This window comes from Nesoenas mayeri (genome assembly GCF_963082525.1).
Source record: "Nesoenas mayeri genome assembly, chromosome: 3".
NCBI lineage: Eukaryota > Metazoa > Chordata > Aves > Columbiformes > Columbidae > Nesoenas > Nesoenas mayeri.
The window spans coordinates 23,521,955-23,543,229 of NC_137544.1; the positions used below are offsets into that span (position 1 = coordinate 23,521,955).

The following is a 21,275-nucleotide window of genomic DNA, read 5'->3' on the forward strand; positions in this document are numbered from 1 at the left end:
ACGTTGAGTAGTGATTTACGAAGTACAAAAATCAATAAAGATTGCATTGTAAAAAATTGCATTTTAATGAGTATCTTGGTGAACATAAGCAGCAATTGACAGCAACACTGACATCCTCTTGTCTTCTATTAAAGTTGTATATGCAAATCTATGCAGAAGCCTGAAATACATTTTGTGCTATGGGATGAGTTAAATTCCCAAATGATGAATGTAGCTTCTGGGTAAGAGTTAGACTTTGAGTAATGAAGGAAGACAATGTTTAGATAGGGACATGCCTTTGTGTGGAATTCACTTTCTGCAGGTTGCATTCCAGGTACGTTTTTAAAGCAATTTATTACAGAAAAAGTGAACAAGCAAATACATACTTAAAGCAAACTGCCATGTGAAGCACAGGTACTCTTTCCAGAAGAAAGTCCCTAGACATGCTTGATCACACAAGGGTAACTGCTACTCAGTGTAAAAGCAATAGTAATATGACTCAGCTCTTTATTGTGTCTCTGATATCAAAACACAAATCTCTAACACCACCACTTGAGCAATGCTTAAAGGTAAAGGACTTTTTTGCTGCACTTTTATGTGTTCCCTACCTTGGAACTGAGCGTTGAATCCCTTCCGTCGGTGGTTGCTGTCAGATGTAAAATGGAGTCGTAACCAGTTCTTACTGCTGATAACAGGAGAAGGTAGATTCATACCAGTCAGCCTGGGAAAAGAAAAAATAATCTAATGTAAACGGTTTAAAAAAATCATGTGTACAATACTTAGAAAAAGAAAAACAAACAAACAAAATGCCCAATAAATAGTCAAAATATATTACTGTACTATTTACAATGTATTTGACAACAATGATTCACTGCCACCTCATCTCAATTCATTACTAGGTTAGTAACTTTTATCCTGAGAAAACCGTTTTCTTTCGCATTACAGCTAGCCATTTTATGATCAGAACTTATATCTATGAACTACTCTTTTGTGAATTAAAGAAGAAAAGCAATCTTGTGTGCCTGTGTGCCCACGTGCATGTTTATATATGTGTTTGTCAAAGCATTCTGAAAAAAAAAAAAAATCAATTATGACAAAACTGAACCATCTGACTCCCTGCTATATCAGTTACATCACAGGAAACTAAATCTCAGATGTTAAGAAAGGATAAATAAGAGCTATGGGCACTAGTTAATGTGATAAATCATTAGTACACAACTATCCAGCTAGAACTGCTTTTGTGTATATTAACTCCTGTACATTTTTTAATAAAAAAGATGGAGGATAACTAGTTTGAAAAACTATGGATATTATGAAGAAAGAGTGCACACAAAGAATCTGTCCAATATAGGCAACAGGTCTTTGGACCACATTGAGTCATACCATAGTACCATAGTCTATCACTGCACATCATTTGTTAATATGAACAGAGTGTAGTTAACAAAGACTGCCTGATATGCTGTAAATCCATGCCTTAGTCTGCCAGATGTCTTTTTTTTTTTTTTGTACAAACAAACTCCAAGTTTCTAATTTTGACTTTTTTTTTTTTTTTTTTTTTTTCTGAAAAACTCTGGAGAACTAAAAGACATAGTTTCTCCCTTTCAAAAATGTTGATTATTTGAAACAAAACCTAAACTGTTCAGTGTCAGAAACTGTCAGCAAAGAGGTTATGTTTGCCATTTTTAGAATAGATATAACGTATATCTAAAGATATAGACGTATAGAGCTAAAAACTCCTCCAAAACTGAAATAAGATTTTGTCTCTCTGAAATCAAACAACGTAGTGATACATGTGTCTTTTTCATTGCAATATACAGAGTTTCATTAAACATCCCAGATTACTAGGAAACCCATCATGTTAAGAAATATTGATGCTGGAGTAGTCTATTTAGAGCCATGGCTGAACCTCTTTTCTTTCTATAATAGAGTAAGTCCAAGACAATGAAATATAGAAATTCTTAATAGTATTTTTTTTTCTTTGTTATGATGTACAAACTGCATCAGAGAAATTCATGTTCTCATTAATAATTTGATTTTATTCAACTGGCTTCCAAGAAAATAAGTAAGAACAAAACTCTACTTTATTTTAACAGCTTTGATTGAAAAACATGATAAATTGTTTAAATAATGAATTATGCATTTCAAACTTGCATTTAATATTTCTTATAGATCTTGGTCAAAACACTCAACCCTGTACATGTTTATACATCTCACTCAAATGGACTTCTGTATTTCACATACTCTTCCATACAGTCTTTACAGCATTTTAGAGCATACTGTATTTAAAAAACTCCTTAGATCAGGCACTCTAAATATTTCTATGAACACATATTTGCTGTTTCAAAGCTGCTTAGAATTTGGATGCACCTACAGAAACTACTATGATAAAATCAAAAGGAAAAGAAAAAAAATGTGGAATACCATAAATATTTAATTTTCTTGTACCTCTTAGCTTTGACACAATAGACACTAAATCTGAAAGTTTTTACTGTGTATAGGCTGCAGTTCATATCACCAAACTGATAACTCATTTGTCCAAATACACAAATTTATCTCCTAAAATTGTGCTTTGGGATCTGGTTTTCTTTTTTAGATGAAATATACATGTAGTAACATTCTATCTGGCATATCCAGAGATCTGGATTTCAAAGTCCGCAAAACTCCTGGCTGAAATATTAAATTGTTATAAGAATTAAATTGTACAAAAATAAAAAAGTGAAAGAATATCATTATAAAAGCACATTCAAAGCAGACCTTTTATTAACTACATGTCTAATAAACAGCTATTTCTCAGACATGATACACACATTTATTTTCAGATTTATGTGAACTCTACAAGTATAGCTAGAGTCTCAAATCTTCCCATTATCCTAAGAAAGATAATGTTAACATGAAGATGACAGAGTATTTTAAGATTCCTATTTTATCAGAGTTTTAATTTAGCTGTATGATTGCTATGCCGTTGCATACTAGAGAGGAATATGTTCTTTATCAGCAATGCCATTTCTTTTATAACTGAAGAAAATGAGAAAGTGAACTATGACTTGAAACGCTGGTTTGGGAAGCACGAGACACATTTTTTTTCTGTAAGGTCTTCAAAGCCTCTTCAATGTAGTACACAAATTCACAACAAATTCTAAATGGGGAGTTAGACTGCAGCCCTGTGAACCACACGTGTACATCAACAGTGGTGCCCCTAAAAGAAGTACTTCACTCTGCGACATTCATCATGTCCAGATGGACAACATAGAGCTTCATTTTAATATCTCCATCACACAGCAAATACCAAAATGTAACAAAAGTTTTAATGACATTACAAGTATGCTCCTTGGAGAAAAGTAAAAAGTAGTGCTGTCAAAGAAAGGTGGTTTCCAGTCCCGCAAAGCTGAATATGATATATGATGCAAAATATACAAAATCTGGGGGAGGGGGTCCCTAAAGCACATGATCATTCATTTTTCTGGTATATAAAATGCATCTCCATGACTGGGAGAAGGGCTTTTAAGTCATCTGAGTTCACCAATAGAGAGGCTAGACATCACTGCTCAACTAATGAATGACAGAATGATCCGTCCCATTCCCATGAAGAACAGCACAGTATTTCTTCTGCAGCTGCATAAAAAGTAGGAATACTTCGTTTGAAAATTACCAACTGAAATGTGCATCACGTACCACAGTTTTTGACTAAGTGTCCATATGCCCTCTTTATGCTATCATTGGTGCAGTGTGCTTGCTCTGAGTCAGTGCAGTCTCTCCTGTCATGGGCTAACTTTTTATATTAATTGAGTATTCACGGAAAACAAACAGTTTGGTTATGTCCATACTAGTAAATTGAACAGTGGCACTTCATGTCAATGCCTGCTTGAGAGTCTACACTATTACAGGTTACAACAACAGCAACAAATCACAAAACTGTAGAATCACAGAATGGTTTGGGTTAGAAGGGACCTTAAAGATATCTAGTCCAAACCACCTTCCCATGGGACGTCTCTCACTAGATTGGATTGCTGAAAGCCCCATCCTACCTGACCTTCAACACTTCTACGGAGGGGGCATCCACAGCTTCTTCAGGCAACCTGTTCCAGTGTCTCAACACTCTCATCATGAAACTGCTGCCTATGACTAGTGTTGTCTCAATCTTTCTGAGCACAGTGTAAGAATTAGTCTAAACTACAGGGTCCAAATGAGCACTGTGAATGTGACCACCTCTTCTAAGGTGTTTAGGAAACACTAACAGACAGGATTTAATCATGCTGCTAGGTTGTTACGAAAGCAAACATGAAATTAAAGCAGAGTTGTCTCAATCTGAAGTGGGTACATACAGTATCTAGTCCCGTTACATATGAATAGAAATTGAGAAATTTTAGCTCAGATTAGGTACTAACTCAAATCAGATGAAGACTTGGAACTCCTTTAATATTAGATAAAAATGATTCAGATGAGGTAAAGAACGATATTTCTTAATAACAAAGTTCTTTCTAGAAGCTTTCATGCTTTGATTTTTATTGAGGATTTCTCCAATGCTGTCTAAAAAGAATATTGAAGATCTTTCCCACTTCTTTTTATAGCTGAAGACATTTATTTTTTGGGACTAATATAAAAGGAATTGAATTATTCAGTTTTGTTTGAGTTCTGCCTCTGCTCTGAAAAGTGCAATGCTTTTATAGAGCTGTTTTTAAGGCCTAGCATGTCATAGTCTGACTTGGATAGAAGTGATATCTAATCTAAACTATATTAACGAAATTTTTCATATGCACAAACATACTACAAGTATATATAATGTCATATAACCAGCAGGTCAAAAGATATTATTATCCTGCTGCATGCAGCATTGGTGCAGCCTCACCTTGAGCACTGTGTGCAGTTCTGGGCCCCACAACTTAAGAAGGATGTGAAAGTCCTGGAGTATGTCCAGAGGAGGGCAACAAAAATGGTGAAAGGGCTGGAAGAAATGTCCTATGAGGAGCAGCTAAGGACTCTAAGGACTCCAAGTTTGTCTAGTTTGGAGAAAAGGAGGCTGAGGGGTGACACCATTGCTCCCTACAGCTCCTCGAGGAGAGGAAGTGTAGAGGGAGGTGCTGATCTCTTCTCCCTGGTATCCAGTGACAGGACACATGGGAATGGTTCAAAGCTGCATCAGGGGAGGTTTGACTGGACATTAGGAAGCATTTCTTTACCAAGAGGGTGTTATATCACTGGAATAGGCTTCCTAAACGGGTGGTTGATGCCCCAAGGCCGTCAGTGTTTCAAAGGCATCTGGACAACGCCCTTGACAACATCCTGCAAGATTTGTCAACCCTGAAGTCGTCAGGAAGTTGGACTAGATGATCATTATAAGCCCCTTCCAACCAAAATTATTCTATTCTATTCTATTCTATTCTATTCTATTCTATTCTATTCTATTCGGCATTTTCTGGAAATACTTGGCCTGATTTGCAGAATTGTTGAGTTTTCATCTGCACTACTGATGTCAGCCAGGCCACTAGCTTCTAACATCAGGGCATTAAAATTGGTTGTCACTTAGACAGGTTTCAATGCTCTGTGCTAAACAGTACTTGAGGCTGTGCACTGGACAGGAATTAAAGGAAACATAAAATTGCTGTTCATCCCCTGAGTATCAATCACTCAATGACCTGTTAAAGGGGAGGGTGTGAAGGTGGGGGACAAAAAATCCAAACCAAACCAAACTGAAAAAACATAAACAAACTAAGAAAAAGTAGCAAAACAAAACAAACAAAAACAAAAAACCCAAACAACAACAACAAAATCCAAAGAAATAAAAACAATAAAATAACAATAATTAAAAAAAATAATCATTTTTCAAATAACATTGTATAACAATGCATTCACCTGACGGCTCAAGATGAAGATTGCATGATTAACTTCAAATCTCTCATTTCTGTGTACTAGATATTGACTGTGCTCTATGGGACAAGGTAGACTTCCAGGGAATTCCTGTGCATGCTGCCTGTTACAGCATCGTAAAGAACTAAAGGGCCATGTTTTGAGAGCTTCATAGGTATATTAGTATCATATTACACCTCTGCTTATAAATACTGCTCCTCAGAGGAAATAACATAACTAAACCATCTCAGCTGCTCTCCTTCTAGATCTGAAGTCATCCTGGCTGTAGCAGGATCCGAGATATCAGAGGAGGTTCTCTTACTATTGGCTGTTGTCAGGAGTAAATAACCTTTCTCATTTTTTTACTGCTTTAAGTGATATTTTAATTTTGGTTCTTATTCAATAATTTTGTCACACAGACACTAACTTATCTTTTACACAAGTAATAAGGCACTCTGTTTGCATATAATCTAGAAGAAATAATGTTTGCCTTATGTATAGTATGTCAGATGTAGAAGCATCATAATATTTGATATATCATAATATATCTAGAAAGGAAGAAAAATTTTGGTTTTGATTGTGAATTTGCTAAGAAAGTTGTTAAAGGTTTTGTCTGAATAAATAAGTCAAAACTTGTTTCCGTTATAGGTTTCTTGATATTGTTTTGACATTAATTAAAAGATAATCTATATATTCTAAGTATATTATATATTTATCATAGGAAACTGTTAATATTTCACTTTTGTGAAATTGAAAATGCATGAAAGAATTAAAATATATGAAAACTTAAGGTTTTGGAGGATTTTTGTTAACTCATTTAACTTAGCTATTTTCTCTATTTTGTATTCAGCCAAACATCTATATGTGGTTGAATGGACGTTATTTAATCAAGTAGTATAAGAATTCAACATTTTTATTTGCTCAGTTTTCCTACATATCAAGAGTAAAAGCTTTAAACATGAACAGATGAGAGCACACTGTGGAAGTTCCTCTTCAAAATGAAATAACCAAACAGTAAATAAAAGACTATGTTCCATAATCATGTTAGACGGAGCCACTGTAAAGTTATTACATTCATTAAGATCATTACTAAATTCATTGTATTATAAACAAACACTGTCCGGTAAACATTTTAGTTATATATTTAATGAATTAAATTGAGAATGATTATAAAGAGAAAAAATAAGAAAACTATTTTGCCTGTTATAATGAATTTTGAAAATTTAATAAAGTTATTAAGGACACTTTCAATGTCTGGTAAAATGTTATTCATTCCCTTCTCATGGCACTTATTAACTGTTAAAATGAAATATGCTGATTATTGATCTATTTAAAATGAAATTATTATAACTTAATACAAAATTATTTCAAGTTAAGACATTTTTTCCACTAAACAGATGAAGTTTTAAGTGACAAGACCACAGTCAGATAGCTTAAAATGGAAATTTAAGCAGAAATTTGACATATTTTTCCAAAAATGATTCAAATTTTATCTTCCCAAGACATAGATTAAGTTTCCCATGTTGTCTGTGGATAGAATATTCTTCTTCTGGAAGATTATTACTGCTCTCAAGTTGATGAATAAAAGAAAAATAATTCCTCAAACATCTAGGTTTTTTTACGATATACAGCTTTCATTGTCCAGCAAAAGTGGAACATTAAGTTTTGGGACACAGCAATCAGTTAGAGGAGGGGTGTCAAACTCGTTTTTACCAGAGGTCACATCAGCTTCATGGTTGCCTTCAAAGGGCCAAATATAATTTTAGGACTGTACAAATACATTTATACAGATATATATATATACATATATATATATATGTACAGTTTATAAATACATTTTAGGACTGTATAAATGTAGTAGATTTTACTGTTCAGTGCACTGATATGCAACCAGGCCCCGGGTACTGCAAGCCACTCCTCCAGAGCTTTGCAAGAAGTTCTCTCCAGAGCCAGGGAAGATAAGTGTAGGGCCCTAAAATTAATATGGCAGCTGTCCTGAAGGGAAATGAAAATTTAAAACAAGCTCACAATTGAACAAATATAAAACTAAATTTTGGGCTTTTTTGTTGCTATGAATATATAGTAATTGATCACTTCAGAGTTAAAATTCTGCTTAAAAATTCTTCCCTAGTTGAGTGTAATTATTAATAGCTGCAATGGTAAAATATAGATCTTACAACATGCATAGTATTCTGTTTAAGAGCATTGCAGCTACAATGTTTTTATTGCCATTAGCTAGATGGGCATTTTTGCTAACATTTTGAATACTGTAAACTTTTTACTGTGTTCATATTCATCTTTTAAGAAATTCTCTAGTGTACCATATAGGAGAAATTTTAATTTCTTCAGTCAAATTTAGAAATTGTTCATCTAAATAGATGTTGTCATTTTTTTTCTTTAACTTTCAGTTATTATGAGTTCTTAGTACCAGATTAAAACCTAACAAGATATATTCCAAAAAGCAGATGTATAAATCAATGTTCAGTAGGCATCAAATTTATTATGGTATATTAATTATTTGCCAGTGCAATTGTCACTTTTAACGTACACACTAATCTCCCAGAACTGTTTATTTTTAGTCACAATTGTTAAGGAAAATACAACCAGGCAGAGATACTTTGTATTTTCAGACATAACTATTGTGGAAAACTCATTTAAATTTTATAAAAATAATATCTATTGCAGATAGGATGGGAATTTTTAAGTACATCAGGTACCCACTATGCTGTGCTGAAAAAGTAGATTCTCTTATACTCTATAATGTCTTTTCATTCATAGTTACTACTGTAATATTTTCAAAATAAGCTAAAATATATATACAAATACAATGAATTGAAAAAAAGTTGTGTTTTGTTTTGGTTTTTTTCCATTCAATGCAACTAATTTAATTTCATTACTTTAGTAACTGTTGTCCATTATGTATTTTATATTGGCTGAGTTGTTCCTTTTTCTTGAATGAAAGATTTTAGGTGTCCCATTTGGCTTTGTTATAAAATAACTAATGGAAAACAGAAATCAAGGGGAAAAAATATACAAAAAGTCATTGGGAATAATACTTCATAATTTATTTTCTTTTTACTTATGTTGTCATTTGCAAAAGTCACATTGCTTCTTCTCGCTAAGAAAAAAATGCACTTTTTTTGCCTTTAAAAGTTCAGTCCATATGTGGGACATTTAGCAACAGTAACTAAAGGATAAATGTAAGAATATTTTTAAGAGTTTTCTAGATTGTGCCTTTCTGCAGTGACTGTCGGAAATGAGTTTAGGATCAATCTATCTGACATGGTGGATAACAAAAAAAAAAAGAAAAATCTCATGATTGTTTCTCTGTCATCTTCTCTGTCATCTTTTATGATATTCTGCTATGGATCTCTCAGACCATAAATCAATGAAATCCTGTTATCTCACAACAGAGTTAAATAGTATCTGGTGAAAGAATCCAATTCATTGATTCCCAGATGCAGACTGAAGGAGCAGAAAGTGCTAAAAGACAGCATTTCAGGTTTTCCAAGGATACGACTCTATACAGTTTAACTTATTATCTGAAAAACAAGGTACATTTCCTCTTAAAAACTTTATGAGACTGTATTTCTGTTTCATAACAGTGTGTGGCAGATGCACATCCCCTGATGAGATATGGAGCCTTCAATAGGGCAGTTGATGACTCTTTAGGATATTTTGTACCCCACTGTGCCTGTCCCCATGTATATACCTGGGATGGTGCTGACAGTCATGTCCTCCTTCACCTGAGGACAGGGTGACTTCATCGCCATCCCTCTGTGGGGACAGGAGGGGTGGGACCCTCAGACAATTGACAGGGTCCTCAATAAAGGAGGTACCGGGAAAAGGTAACTAGGTTCTGAGAGCCCTTGCCTAACGCAGGAAGTGATTATTTCTTCTGGGTACCCTTGAGTGAAAGAGGCCTTTAGTTTTGTTTCTTGTGAGTGAATGTGTGCATGCTGTGGATCTTCATTATTCCTGTGTGGTCATACCCAAATAATCTCCTCAACTGATATATGAATCTGTGTTTTATTGTTGTCAGGGTGATAAATAAGTGGTATTAACTTTGTTTCTAGTCCGTTTATTTGCTTTTCTGGCTAGAATGAAGTCTGGTTTGGAACTTGTCAATTGCCTAAATTGACTTTTGGGGTGCCTCTGTGACACAGTACCTCAGAAACCATATATCTTTTTAAAACATCTGTCTTACATTTAGGGAATTTACTAAGATTCAATTAAAAAACCACAATAATCCTCTAATCAATATAGAGGGTAAAATTGCCAGGATAAGAAAATTTAATGAAAATATTATTCAGTCTCTATGTATATAATAAAAAAAAAAAACAAACTGTACACAGTGATATTTTATAATACTCTAATGTAATACATCTAGCATGTTTTTGGCTGTCAGTGAAGTATTATGTTTTGCTTACACATCATGCACTTTCACTTTCCTCTAAATAAATCTAATTTTTCCTAAAGCTTACAAACAAGAAGTGATAGGTCTAACCATTAAATATCTTTATGGCAGATTATGAGAAGAGTTCATTATTTAAAAAGACCTATAAAACATGTACTGATACTAGACACCTATCATCTACTACATCATAAGAACGGCAGTCTAGAATAACCTAGTCCTTACCTATTTTGGGGAAGACTGTGGATACATACATGTAAGTATTTATACAATTCTGCCATCTTGACTGATTTTGACAGCACAGGAAGAAATCCTTTCCCATTTAAAACAAAGCAGCAATTTGCCTAGTGCTCATAGAAATCATAAAGCCATAAAACCCCAGCTGTGCTCAGTGATCCTCTTACACCTCTAGCCTGAATCAGGGCTGTCAGGTTTGTGCTACAGATACGCATATGCACATCCACTTTTCTAAATGAGAAATAGATGCATTATATTTAAAAAATGACTTTATTCCTCCTCTCTGGGAGTAACACAATCCCATGAGTTACCAATCAACTTGCAAAGAGCCTGACCAACAGCTGTGAACAAGAACCATGCTCAATAGAGTCAGTCTACAGCCCAGAACAGCATTAATCTGAGTCATCACATCACTCAACAATGCTTGAAACAATCTTTTTACATTACATTATCCTTTTTTTTTTTTTTTTTTTTTTTTTTAATTACTGTTATATACTCTTCCATGCTGTCAAGACTTACTGAGTATGGGGACTATTTGTATACTCTGCATATGATTTCTGTATCTCTGTGTTTCTGCATATATGTATATTCCTGTACCCCTCCTACTTGCATTCAGCAGCCCACATCATAAACAATGGGGTTCACTCTTCCCAGTCAGTAGTGTCTTACTCTGAATCTAGGTTCATATACATATCCCATGGTATTAATCCAATTTTTTACCAAAATATCATCACATCATTAAAAGGAGTCAGTTCATAATATCCAATATTATCATATATAACCATATTACCACCTGTCATAGATTTAGCAGTGCCTTGAGGACAAGCCGCCTTTCACATCAAGTTGCTGTCAGGACTATCCAGAAGACCTCTCATGATCTGAGGAGGACTTAGACAAAAACACTGGGAAAAAAAAAATGTACTGTAACTGACTACCAACTGATTCAGAACTGATCGATGGTTCTGCATTACTTAAACAAAAAAAAAAAGATAAATCTCAAGTGAAATCAATATTCAGTTCCCCAGCTTTCAAAGACATGTAAAACACAGTATACACCATACTGTAACATTACATAACATGTATCTTTTTTTTTTAATTAAAATAATTCCAAAATTTTGACAATTTTTATTTTGTCTTTATTCTTGTGGAAGTAAGTTTCAATGAGAATGAGCTAACGTGATGAGTACAAAGAACACTCATATTGCCACAGTCAAACTGCTTCTTATTCTAATTTATCTGTTCTTTATAATTACGTATATTATCTCTGAAAGCTTCTTCATGTAGTACACATGGAGCTCGCTGCTAAAAAATGTGATGGAAGCTAAAAACCATAAATATTTATAAAGTAGTGAAGGACAGTCCATTGGTATGTTTTAACTGTGATATCTGGATGAACCATTCAGTTCAGGAATGATGACTGTTAAAATTGTGAGGGTAAAGGCAGGAAAAAACTTGACCCTGTATTTTCTATTGTTTATACCCATGTCACAAACATCTACTAGTAGGCCATTATGAGAAACAAGCTAGTTAAAACTGTGCTCTAACCCAACATGTTTATGAGACTCCAGCCAGCAAGTAACTTTGAGTTCATCGCACAATATTCTCTTTCACTTCCTATCAGCTGAGATTTAAATCAATCCAAATTCAAATCTTCATTTTCAGTTCATTCAAAAAGAAAAGAAAACAAAACAAAAACACAGACACCCCCCCTCACACCCCTAGCCACTATACTTGGAAACCAAGTCTAATTTCCATCTATTATCATTCATGTTATCTTGTAATCATGTCATTTATCTTTTAACTCTTCTCTTTTTAAAATTTGCTGTGTGAATGATTATTTATTTCTCTTTCTTCCTATGGAAGAAATACAATCAGTAAGAAAGTATTTTGGATCAAAAATGACTCACATATATAATGTTTCCACTAGGAGGGAGTTAACGTACTTTTGGACCATGATATACTACATTAGTATTAGAACATTATAAGTATTTTAAGGAAAAATAGAGACTTCATTAAAACAAGAAATAATATCTCAATCGAGCCCTTCTTGATAGAGTTACTGCAAATATTAGTATGTTTCCAGGTGCATTTCTATTTTAATATCAGAATGTCAAGAAAAAGCCCAGTCTTTATCCAACCGTAAAAGCCAAATCTTTATCTGACTGAAAAGACTAGGCAACTTCAGATGCGTTTTTATGGACTGATTAGTAACAAATTAAGATTCAGTTCTGAAATTCCTTCATCTGCACTGAATTTCCAATGAAGTCTATAGGAAGCCTACATACAGTGGGCTTGCAACATTAGCTTTATCCAGCATTAGAAGTTTCTTCAATTTTTTAAAAAGGACTGTAACATGTTTCTGTCTGAGAACAATGAAAATATATTTTTTTTGTATATGTGTATTATGTTTCAATATTCTACCTGTTCACTGCAATATGATGTGGTTGCTGAGATGCTGACTCTTAGCATTGTTGAAAGTCATATCATTTTGTATCTTCATGTGGATATAGTTTCAGAATTTAGGTAATGGAATTTGAAAATTTGAGTGCAATCAGCAAATATACTGCTTGGATGAAACATTAGCTTGAGCAATGATAATATTAAAATAAGCAAACCCTCTTATTAGTATCTTCATGTAGTAACGTTAATAACAAACAAATAAGCAAACCAACCCACCATGTACTTAGAACCCTAAACACATGTCCAAACTGTGTCCTTAGTATTTAAAAAATGTAGGTCTTCCCTTGGGCTGGAAGCTTTCTGCAGCTCTGTCACTTTTATTTCCCAAAGATGTTAGGCACTGAGTTAGACAAATAACACTGTATTTACTCACTGCAGTAATGGTACGTGTTTCGTTGATATGCTCAAGTGGTAAAATTCCCCTCCCTGGGTTCTGTTGATATTTGGATTAACCTTTAAGCTTAAAGCTTTTCCTGCCAATTCTGATATCTATCTTGATATAGAGCTAAGGCAAATGTTTACATCCTTAGTATATCTTGCCAAGGAAATTGACTTATCTACATTTTTAACATGTTTTCCTTACCTTGACCATATTGTTTTGTACTTAAGAGTTGTTGCTTCTGTGTTCTTTTTCAATAGTAAATATTTTTTTATATTTATTTTATTTTTTTTAATTTTTATTTATCTGAATGTATTCCTGTCCATTTAGTCAACCAGTCTTGTTCTGTGCTAAGTGAGCATGTAGTTTGATAAGCAATATTGCCTGAATCAAGCCTACTCCAAAGCTCTTTTAGTGGATATTTTAGGGTTCCCCATGAAAGTAGCAAAGTTTGCTTATCTCTTTCTAACAGCCTGATGTCTTCTGGCAAGAAAGTATTAGCAACAATTAATATTGTGATATATGTATTTTACTGTGGCTAAGAGGCAAAACCTTTAAGCTAGCACACTGAATAGCTTAGCTGGATAGCAAGCCTGCTACTTTTAATTGCTGACATGATGAGTAATTTACTGTTCCACAAATTTTTCATGTATTTTGAAGCTCCCCATACTGCTTTATGAGGTTCATTGCCTTCACGGGACATATTACACTCAGCCAACTTACCTTCCTAATGTAACAAGTAAACCCGACTAATTATAAGAGAAAATACAGAATTCTAAAAATTATATTTATATTGTAGAAGAGTCAGACATATATTATTAAGAACAGATTTCATAATATATATATGGTGTCTAGCACAACATATGCAAGAGATTTTTCTTTGTTGCAGGCAGATATGACTGTTACTTTTTGACTCAAGATAAATTATTTCAGCTATATTTTTTGCAGAATCAAAATACAAAAGATATTTTGTGTAGTGTTATTCTTCACTCTGAATCAGGCTGCATCCACTTAATTCTCAAGAATTTTAAGTTTGTGTATTATTGTTTCATTTCCAGTACGAAGCTTACTTTGTAAAAGCATTGCTACCATGTCACATAAAAATGATAGGTTTTTCCAAGGAGTCCTAACTCCTATGAAAAGTCAATACATTTTGAATAAGTAGCATCTACAAACTGTTTTAAATGCCCCAGCAGTGTGCAAAAGTACATTATTCCACATGTTGCTGTCACCATTTCCCTTATCACTTCTGAAATTTTAATCCAGATATTCAGTTGCCCCTTACTGTCCTTTCTCTTCTCCACCAAACACCTAATTTTCATCTGTGTAGTTTCACATATTTCCTTACTTCTTCACAGGAGGAAAAAAAAAAAAAAAAAAAAATCTATTAATAATGTATCCTTCTCTTCTGCCTGCCATCCTGAACATTTCATCATAAATCCTAGCAATTAAACCAGGTTCAGATTATGGATTAACCAACAATAGCAGTCTCAAATTATTTGCAGCTATACAAATAGAGCACTAAGTTTACAGAAAGCTTCAATAGGCAGGTCAGTAAAGGAGACAAGGGAATAGTGAGACAGTCCATTAAAGTTAATTAGCTTATTAAAGTAATTACTTTACATATTGAGTATAATACTATCATGAACTTTTCTGATTTACTTTTCATTTATTCCTTCCCTGGGAAATCTTTCCTTCACTAGTGAAAAACTCAAGCACCTAACAGCATGGAGAGTAGAAAGAACAACTTCTAAGTGCTTTCAAAGACAAAATGTAATATTTACTTCTTTAAAGGCTGAAGGTAGTTTTGACACATACCACTGCCATGTGATACATTAAGCTGTGGTTCAACCCGAGCCAAGTGATACCTGCCCCCTCCATCAAAAAAATTCACCACAAATAACAACTTTCTGATTTCTGTCTTCAGTGGAGTACAGATGGCATTGCTACCATGGCAGAAATTATTATAAAATTGCACGTGGTATATTTTGTAGCATATGCTATATGATATCTATTACAGGAAGCAATAGTTGAGAAGTATTTGTAAATAAAAGAGAGTTCCAACATGTTTAAGATGGCTAGGAAGTAATTAAGGTTAATAAGCAATTAAGAAGAACCCAACCAAAAAAACCCCACAAACAGACTGAGGTCTCTGAAAACATTAAGAAAATGTGGTAAGGGAAAAGAGAAAAAAATCTCATGCAGTTCTTGCAATTCTTTCTGATTTGCATGAAGATCTTGATGTGTCTAGGGCCATACCTAGGGTTTCTGATTGACCTTGTGAGCCATGTCAAGGGGAGATTTAAATTTAAATGGGAAGAATAGATGGGAGGATAGAGAACAGATCTGAAAAAGAACCACAAAACTATGTTTTTAGAAGCTTACAGTAGCAGATTCAATGACAAAAGCTACACAAGTGATGAAAAGACACAACAGATAAAAACTCAAAAACCTCTGAGTATATGACCATTGATAGAGAGGAACTGACAAAAAAGCAACTCAAAACAAAATGTACAGAAAATACTCAGGAACATAAAACAGTTACCACTCAGAGATGGCAGCATTTATTATGACTTCTGAAACAAAAATAATATTTTCCATCATGTGCCAGTTCCTTTAAGATAGACTTTAACACCTGTGAACCATAATTACAGAGATACATACCAATAGACAATGATTATGATGAAATTAAAGATCAGTTCTAAAACCATAGCTGTAAACTACAGGGCCTAACTACTGGAGGTCTGTGGTAAAAACATATTCAAAACCACAGCTATTTTCTACTTACGGATTATAATTTTAACAAGTACATAAACACAAAAGGCCTTCAGAACACTAAAAAACTAGCAAAAACTAGTGACTGGTGCATTAGGAATGATTTATATGTTATACTTATTTCATATTTGGGGAGACCTTATGCAATACCATCAACATAAGGAGCGCAGCGGATATTGTCTACCTTGATTTCAGCAAGGCTTTTCACACTGTCTACCACAACATCCTCATAGGTAAGGTCAAGAAGCACAGATTTGATGAGTGGACAGTGAACTGGATTGAGAAGAGGTTGAATGGCAGAGCTCAGTGTTATGACTCTGAAGATTACTTGCTGAAAAGATTTTCACTATAAGAATAGTTATCTTGAAGGAAATCTGAATTACAACAGCCATTCACCATAGATATTCATGAAAGAATTTGTTAGATTTTATTGGGAGTCAGTCCAGTATATTTCAAAATATTATGAGATTACAAGAAAAAAAAAAATAAAAAAAATCACTGACACCTAGCATGCCAAAATAAAAGTAGCTAGTTTTCAATCATTCAACATCACTGTCAAACATGGATACGTTTCCTTAGTTCTTTTTGCCTTTTCTGTACCATAGGTATTCCTTTAGATAGCTAGATATAACACCAGCTCTTCTAACATGAAATAATAACAATAAATCAGAAGACTTCCCAGCTTGAAAAAATAAACAGTTGATTAAAAAAAAAAATAATCCTCACAATTCTAATAAGACCTTGAGAAATTCTCAGTAGGCAAAATAATGCAAGGAGAAACAGCTTTGTATATCTTGACAGTAAGCAAGACAAAGGGAACTACCACAAATACACAAGACATCAGCTGCTGCATTTAACTGCCTAAACAACATACAATTTAAAAAACAAACTATGGCTTTAACTATAATAATTATAGACTTAACATGTAGGGGTAAGATGGAAACTAATGAAAGGACAGGTTGACAGTAGAAGATTCATGAAAACACCGGGTTGAAAGGAATACATTTACAAATGGATCTATTTATTCAGAGAAATCTACAGCTCCTAATCTCTGAAGATTTTTTTAGAAAAGAAGGTGGAAATACCTAGAGAATTAGTTAAGGGTGACCCCAAATCATATCTTCACTATACATATCACCACATTGCAAGAAGAACGAGCAGCCAACTGAAAGGAAACACCTTGTCAAACATCATTTGTGCTTGTTCTGGGTGGATGGTGGGGATTCAACAAATGTTCAGTGGGTCCTAAGTGGCATCTAAAGGAAGAAGGATTTATTCTTTCCCTTTGTTAAATTTTCAGAGCACCAAAATGAAGTGCTGAAGTACTGCTGAAGTACTTGATATTCCATTTTTGTATTATATTTTCTTCACAGTAAAGTTTCAAATTCCTGCTTAAGGTGATGCTAGTATCTTAATTTCAACAAAGGTAGAATTACACAATACCGTACCTGTCCACCTAAACTCACGTTACCTCGCACTGAAGTATCCATGCGCTGTCTTGCTACAAGAACTGTTGTCTCCCATACCACTGAACATTTACTTCCCTGCTATTACACAGCTGCCTGATTTTTTTTTTTTTTCAGTCTGACCAGCTCTTTTTCTGAATAAATTGACTATACATCAATTAAACACAATGCAAGTTACCACTTTGTCTAAATCACTGCAATGCTAAAACTCACAAGTAATGCTAAAACTCAATTTTATCACTAGAGTCAGATTATTATAGATATTCCTTCCTGGAAACAACTATATTTTAGTTTTAAGTAAGATCAAGCAGTTCAGACTTTATTCCACAGTAGAATATAATTTCAGTGGTTCATTAGATTAAAGCTTGTGAAAGATTACAATGCTAGAAGAGGCCTTATGAAGTTTAATTGGCTTCTTTAAGTACATTTTACAAAACACTGCTGACACACCAATAAAGTGTGGATTTGTTATCTTTCATGATTGTAAATTATGTCCCAGAGCTGTTACCAAGCTACTAGTCTGTTAATTTCTGTAGTAATATTAAATTGCAGTGGTGATGAACACTCACAAAATACCATTATCAAGTTCACAAATCCTAAAATGTCTTTAATAATTCACTGAGATTCAATTTACACTGGACCATTTCCCAGGTGCTAAGTATAATGATAAAGCACCTTACCCATTACCAACCAACCATTTCAGATGACAAGAGGAAGAATGCAGAACTGTGATGTAAGTGCATGGTGTTTTTCACATAAGACAGATTTAATTCTTTTTTGTGATGTCCTTATGGATAGATCAATCTAAAATAAAGTAGTTCAATCAATTGGTCTTTGTGTTTTGGCACAGAACAATTTCCGCAATAAATTGAGGTTGAATTGGATATTTGCAGACTGTGCAATAGCCTCTAGTAACTCCTAAAAACATAGTGAAGATTATAAAATTGCTCCCATTACAAATCATCTGGAACACTGGAATATGAGTTCCTACACCTGAAAAAAAGAGGACTGAGATTTTTTTCAAAATGTTTATGGTTACTTTCAAAAGAGCTCACTAATTATTTATTCAATATATGGCATCACAAAATCAATTGCTACCTCAGACTTTTTATTATTATTTTCAGTAAAAGAGTTGAGATATTGTGTGTAACATAAATAAACCACGCAAAATAAATACATTTTATTATTAATAATGATTACTATTATTTGCTTTTTGCATTTCCTCCAATAGCTTTGGAGATTGAGTAATTACTCCTTTGTGTACATGGGTCAAGGTGAAGGTTGATGAAAAAAAGTATGACAGTTCTTCTAGGCTGACTTGATGCTATTTCCTCTCTACCTATAAGCAGTCTACTCCTGCGCTGTAGTTGTATCTGTGACCCTATTAGATTTAAAAGATGTGCATGACTGTTTACGGTTTTCATTTTAGTATTTACTTATATGATTTGATTTTTTAACAAAAGGTCTAAACCCTAAATAATCTGATGGGATGTTGTTCCACAGTAATTTCATTTTTTCCACGTGAAATTTTCAACTTAGTTGTACAAACCTAATAAACAGTAGTGAAAGTTAACACAGTTTGCCTGTGATAAGCATAAGCCAGGAAACAAAATTCACACTTCTTAGCAGCATACCTAAGAGTTCCACTAAATAACTTCTACAGATAATAATGTAATGTAATATTTTCCAAATTTCCACATCTTGTTTAAATAATACTATCTTGAAAAAAAAAATATTTTGAATATTCTCATAGCTTCTTAGGATAAACTAAATAGAACAATTTCTCTTGGGTTTCCTATTTTGATATGTTTATTGTAAAGTAAAATCTTTGGTAATATGAATCTGATGATTCAAGCAAATACAGATCATCATAAGAATGACATTATGCTGTTTCCAGGATCAACTACCTTCCTCTGCTCTTGAAATTATTTGAAAGCATGACTGGCTATCACAACTGAAAAACACTGAATGAACTTTTAAAACACTCTATTTTGAAACAGAATTATTTTTTTCGTTTATTTTCTTAAATAGACATTTTAAATACAATGTTCAAGTTTATATAAAAGTCTCTTTCTGCAGAGGTGTCCCTGAATAATTAGCACACATTCCATGGGAGACAACACTCTGGAATTTCTCATGTAAACAGATTCAGAAAGCTTCCATACCTTCATAACTATGAAAGCCAATCTTGGTTGTGGTTTGTTCGATTCAAATTTAGTTGAAAATTATTTACATATGTCGATCTTAGTCTTCATGGTAAATCTGATTTAGGATGTTAACTATGATCACTTGCTAGAATGAAAATCGAGGCTCCATCAGAAATCTCACTTGTCTTACATATTCCTTTCTTTTTTTAAAATGCTGAGATGTAATATCTAATATTACATTATTTCATATTAGCTTCGTGTCTATAATGTCATTTCAGAGGTGCTAAATTATGATACACTAAGAATTAAACCTTGTTTGGTTTGGGGGTTTTTTTACATTTCCAGAGATAACAAACTTGTGTTAATAATTTTAATTGTATACCCTTATCTTGTTTGTAATCTTGATGCAATATTCAGGTTCCCAAATTGAATAAGAGGAAACATTGTAGCTATCTAATATTCAGAACTTGTTTTATTTCTGTATTAAAAATCCAGAATTGGAAAAGAATGAGTAGAGCTGTACATGCAATTTACTGTTTATTTATTATCAGTCTCAATTTAAAAAGTGAGGAAACAATGGAAAAGTGAAAAAGTAATTATTTGAAAGGCAGACATTCATAGTTAATACATATAATATGTAAAAAAAAATCCAAATAATTTAGTGCCACATTCAAAACAATTTATCCAAATGACTGGTTAAGTACAATGAAAATCTATGCAGGCCCTGCATAGAAAGCAATACACTGATGTTAGATTTGTGATGTATTTTATCAAGTTATAATAAAAATTATTCTGCATATACAGGAGTAAAATTTAATGCACAACATTGTATTTATGGAACCTGAAATTACAATGTGTTAACAAACTGGCTAAATCATTATGGTAATAGAAGTTATGCCTAGAATTTATTTTTTCTATTTGTATTAAAAACATAGCATTAGGTATGCTATGTTTCTCCTGGAAATTATACTACAAATAATGCATTTTACTATAATTGCAAATATATTTCCCTTACTATTACTTTGTATTAAACATCTAACCCTGGAGAACTAGGAATAACTCCCTTTACAGCAAGACTGTCTCATTGGAAACAAATACACACTATCAAGCATAAAAATGGAGGAAAACACACACACTCTCAATGTTGCAATTCAGATTTGGAATGTCAGAGAATCCACTCACTTTTGTGACCTGTCAATGATTTAGCACTGCTCTTAGATTTTTCTAATGTGTAATAAACAACTAAACCAAGCAAAATGTTACTCTTGTTTCACTGATTTGAATACAGGCCAGTTGACATCCACATACATAAGATACTACAAGATAACTCTCACTACTAACTACTGTTACATCTGTTTTTGTAATAATGATTCAAATGTTAAAAATGTAAGATTTAGTCAAATATTTATCACTTCCCCCAGAATTTAATGAACTGTGTTAACCTTTGACAAATATTATTCAAAGAAAGGAAACAAAATGTCATTCAATTAAAAAGAGCAAATGAAGATAAGGAAACAGAGATTTGTATGATGCTCTTACTAGTTTTGGAAGAAGTCAAACAGAAGCAGATAGAT

At 33.4% G+C, this 21,275-nt stretch overlaps 1 protein-coding gene across 1 annotated transcript in view; it reads right to left on the minus strand.

Annotated features, from left to right (window-relative positions):
• The window catches only part of CSMD1 (CUB and Sushi multiple domains 1), a gene marked incomplete at its 5' end in the record, with an annotated part of 1,071,510 nt that overhangs the window by 389,860 nt on the left and 660,375 nt on the right, over nt 1–21,275 (minus strand). The window contains one exon of the mRNA XM_080341955.1: nt 588–700. Coding sequence (XP_080198081.1) covers nt 588–700 — 113 coding nt within the window. The remainder of the gene's footprint in view (nt 1–587; nt 701–21,275) is intronic.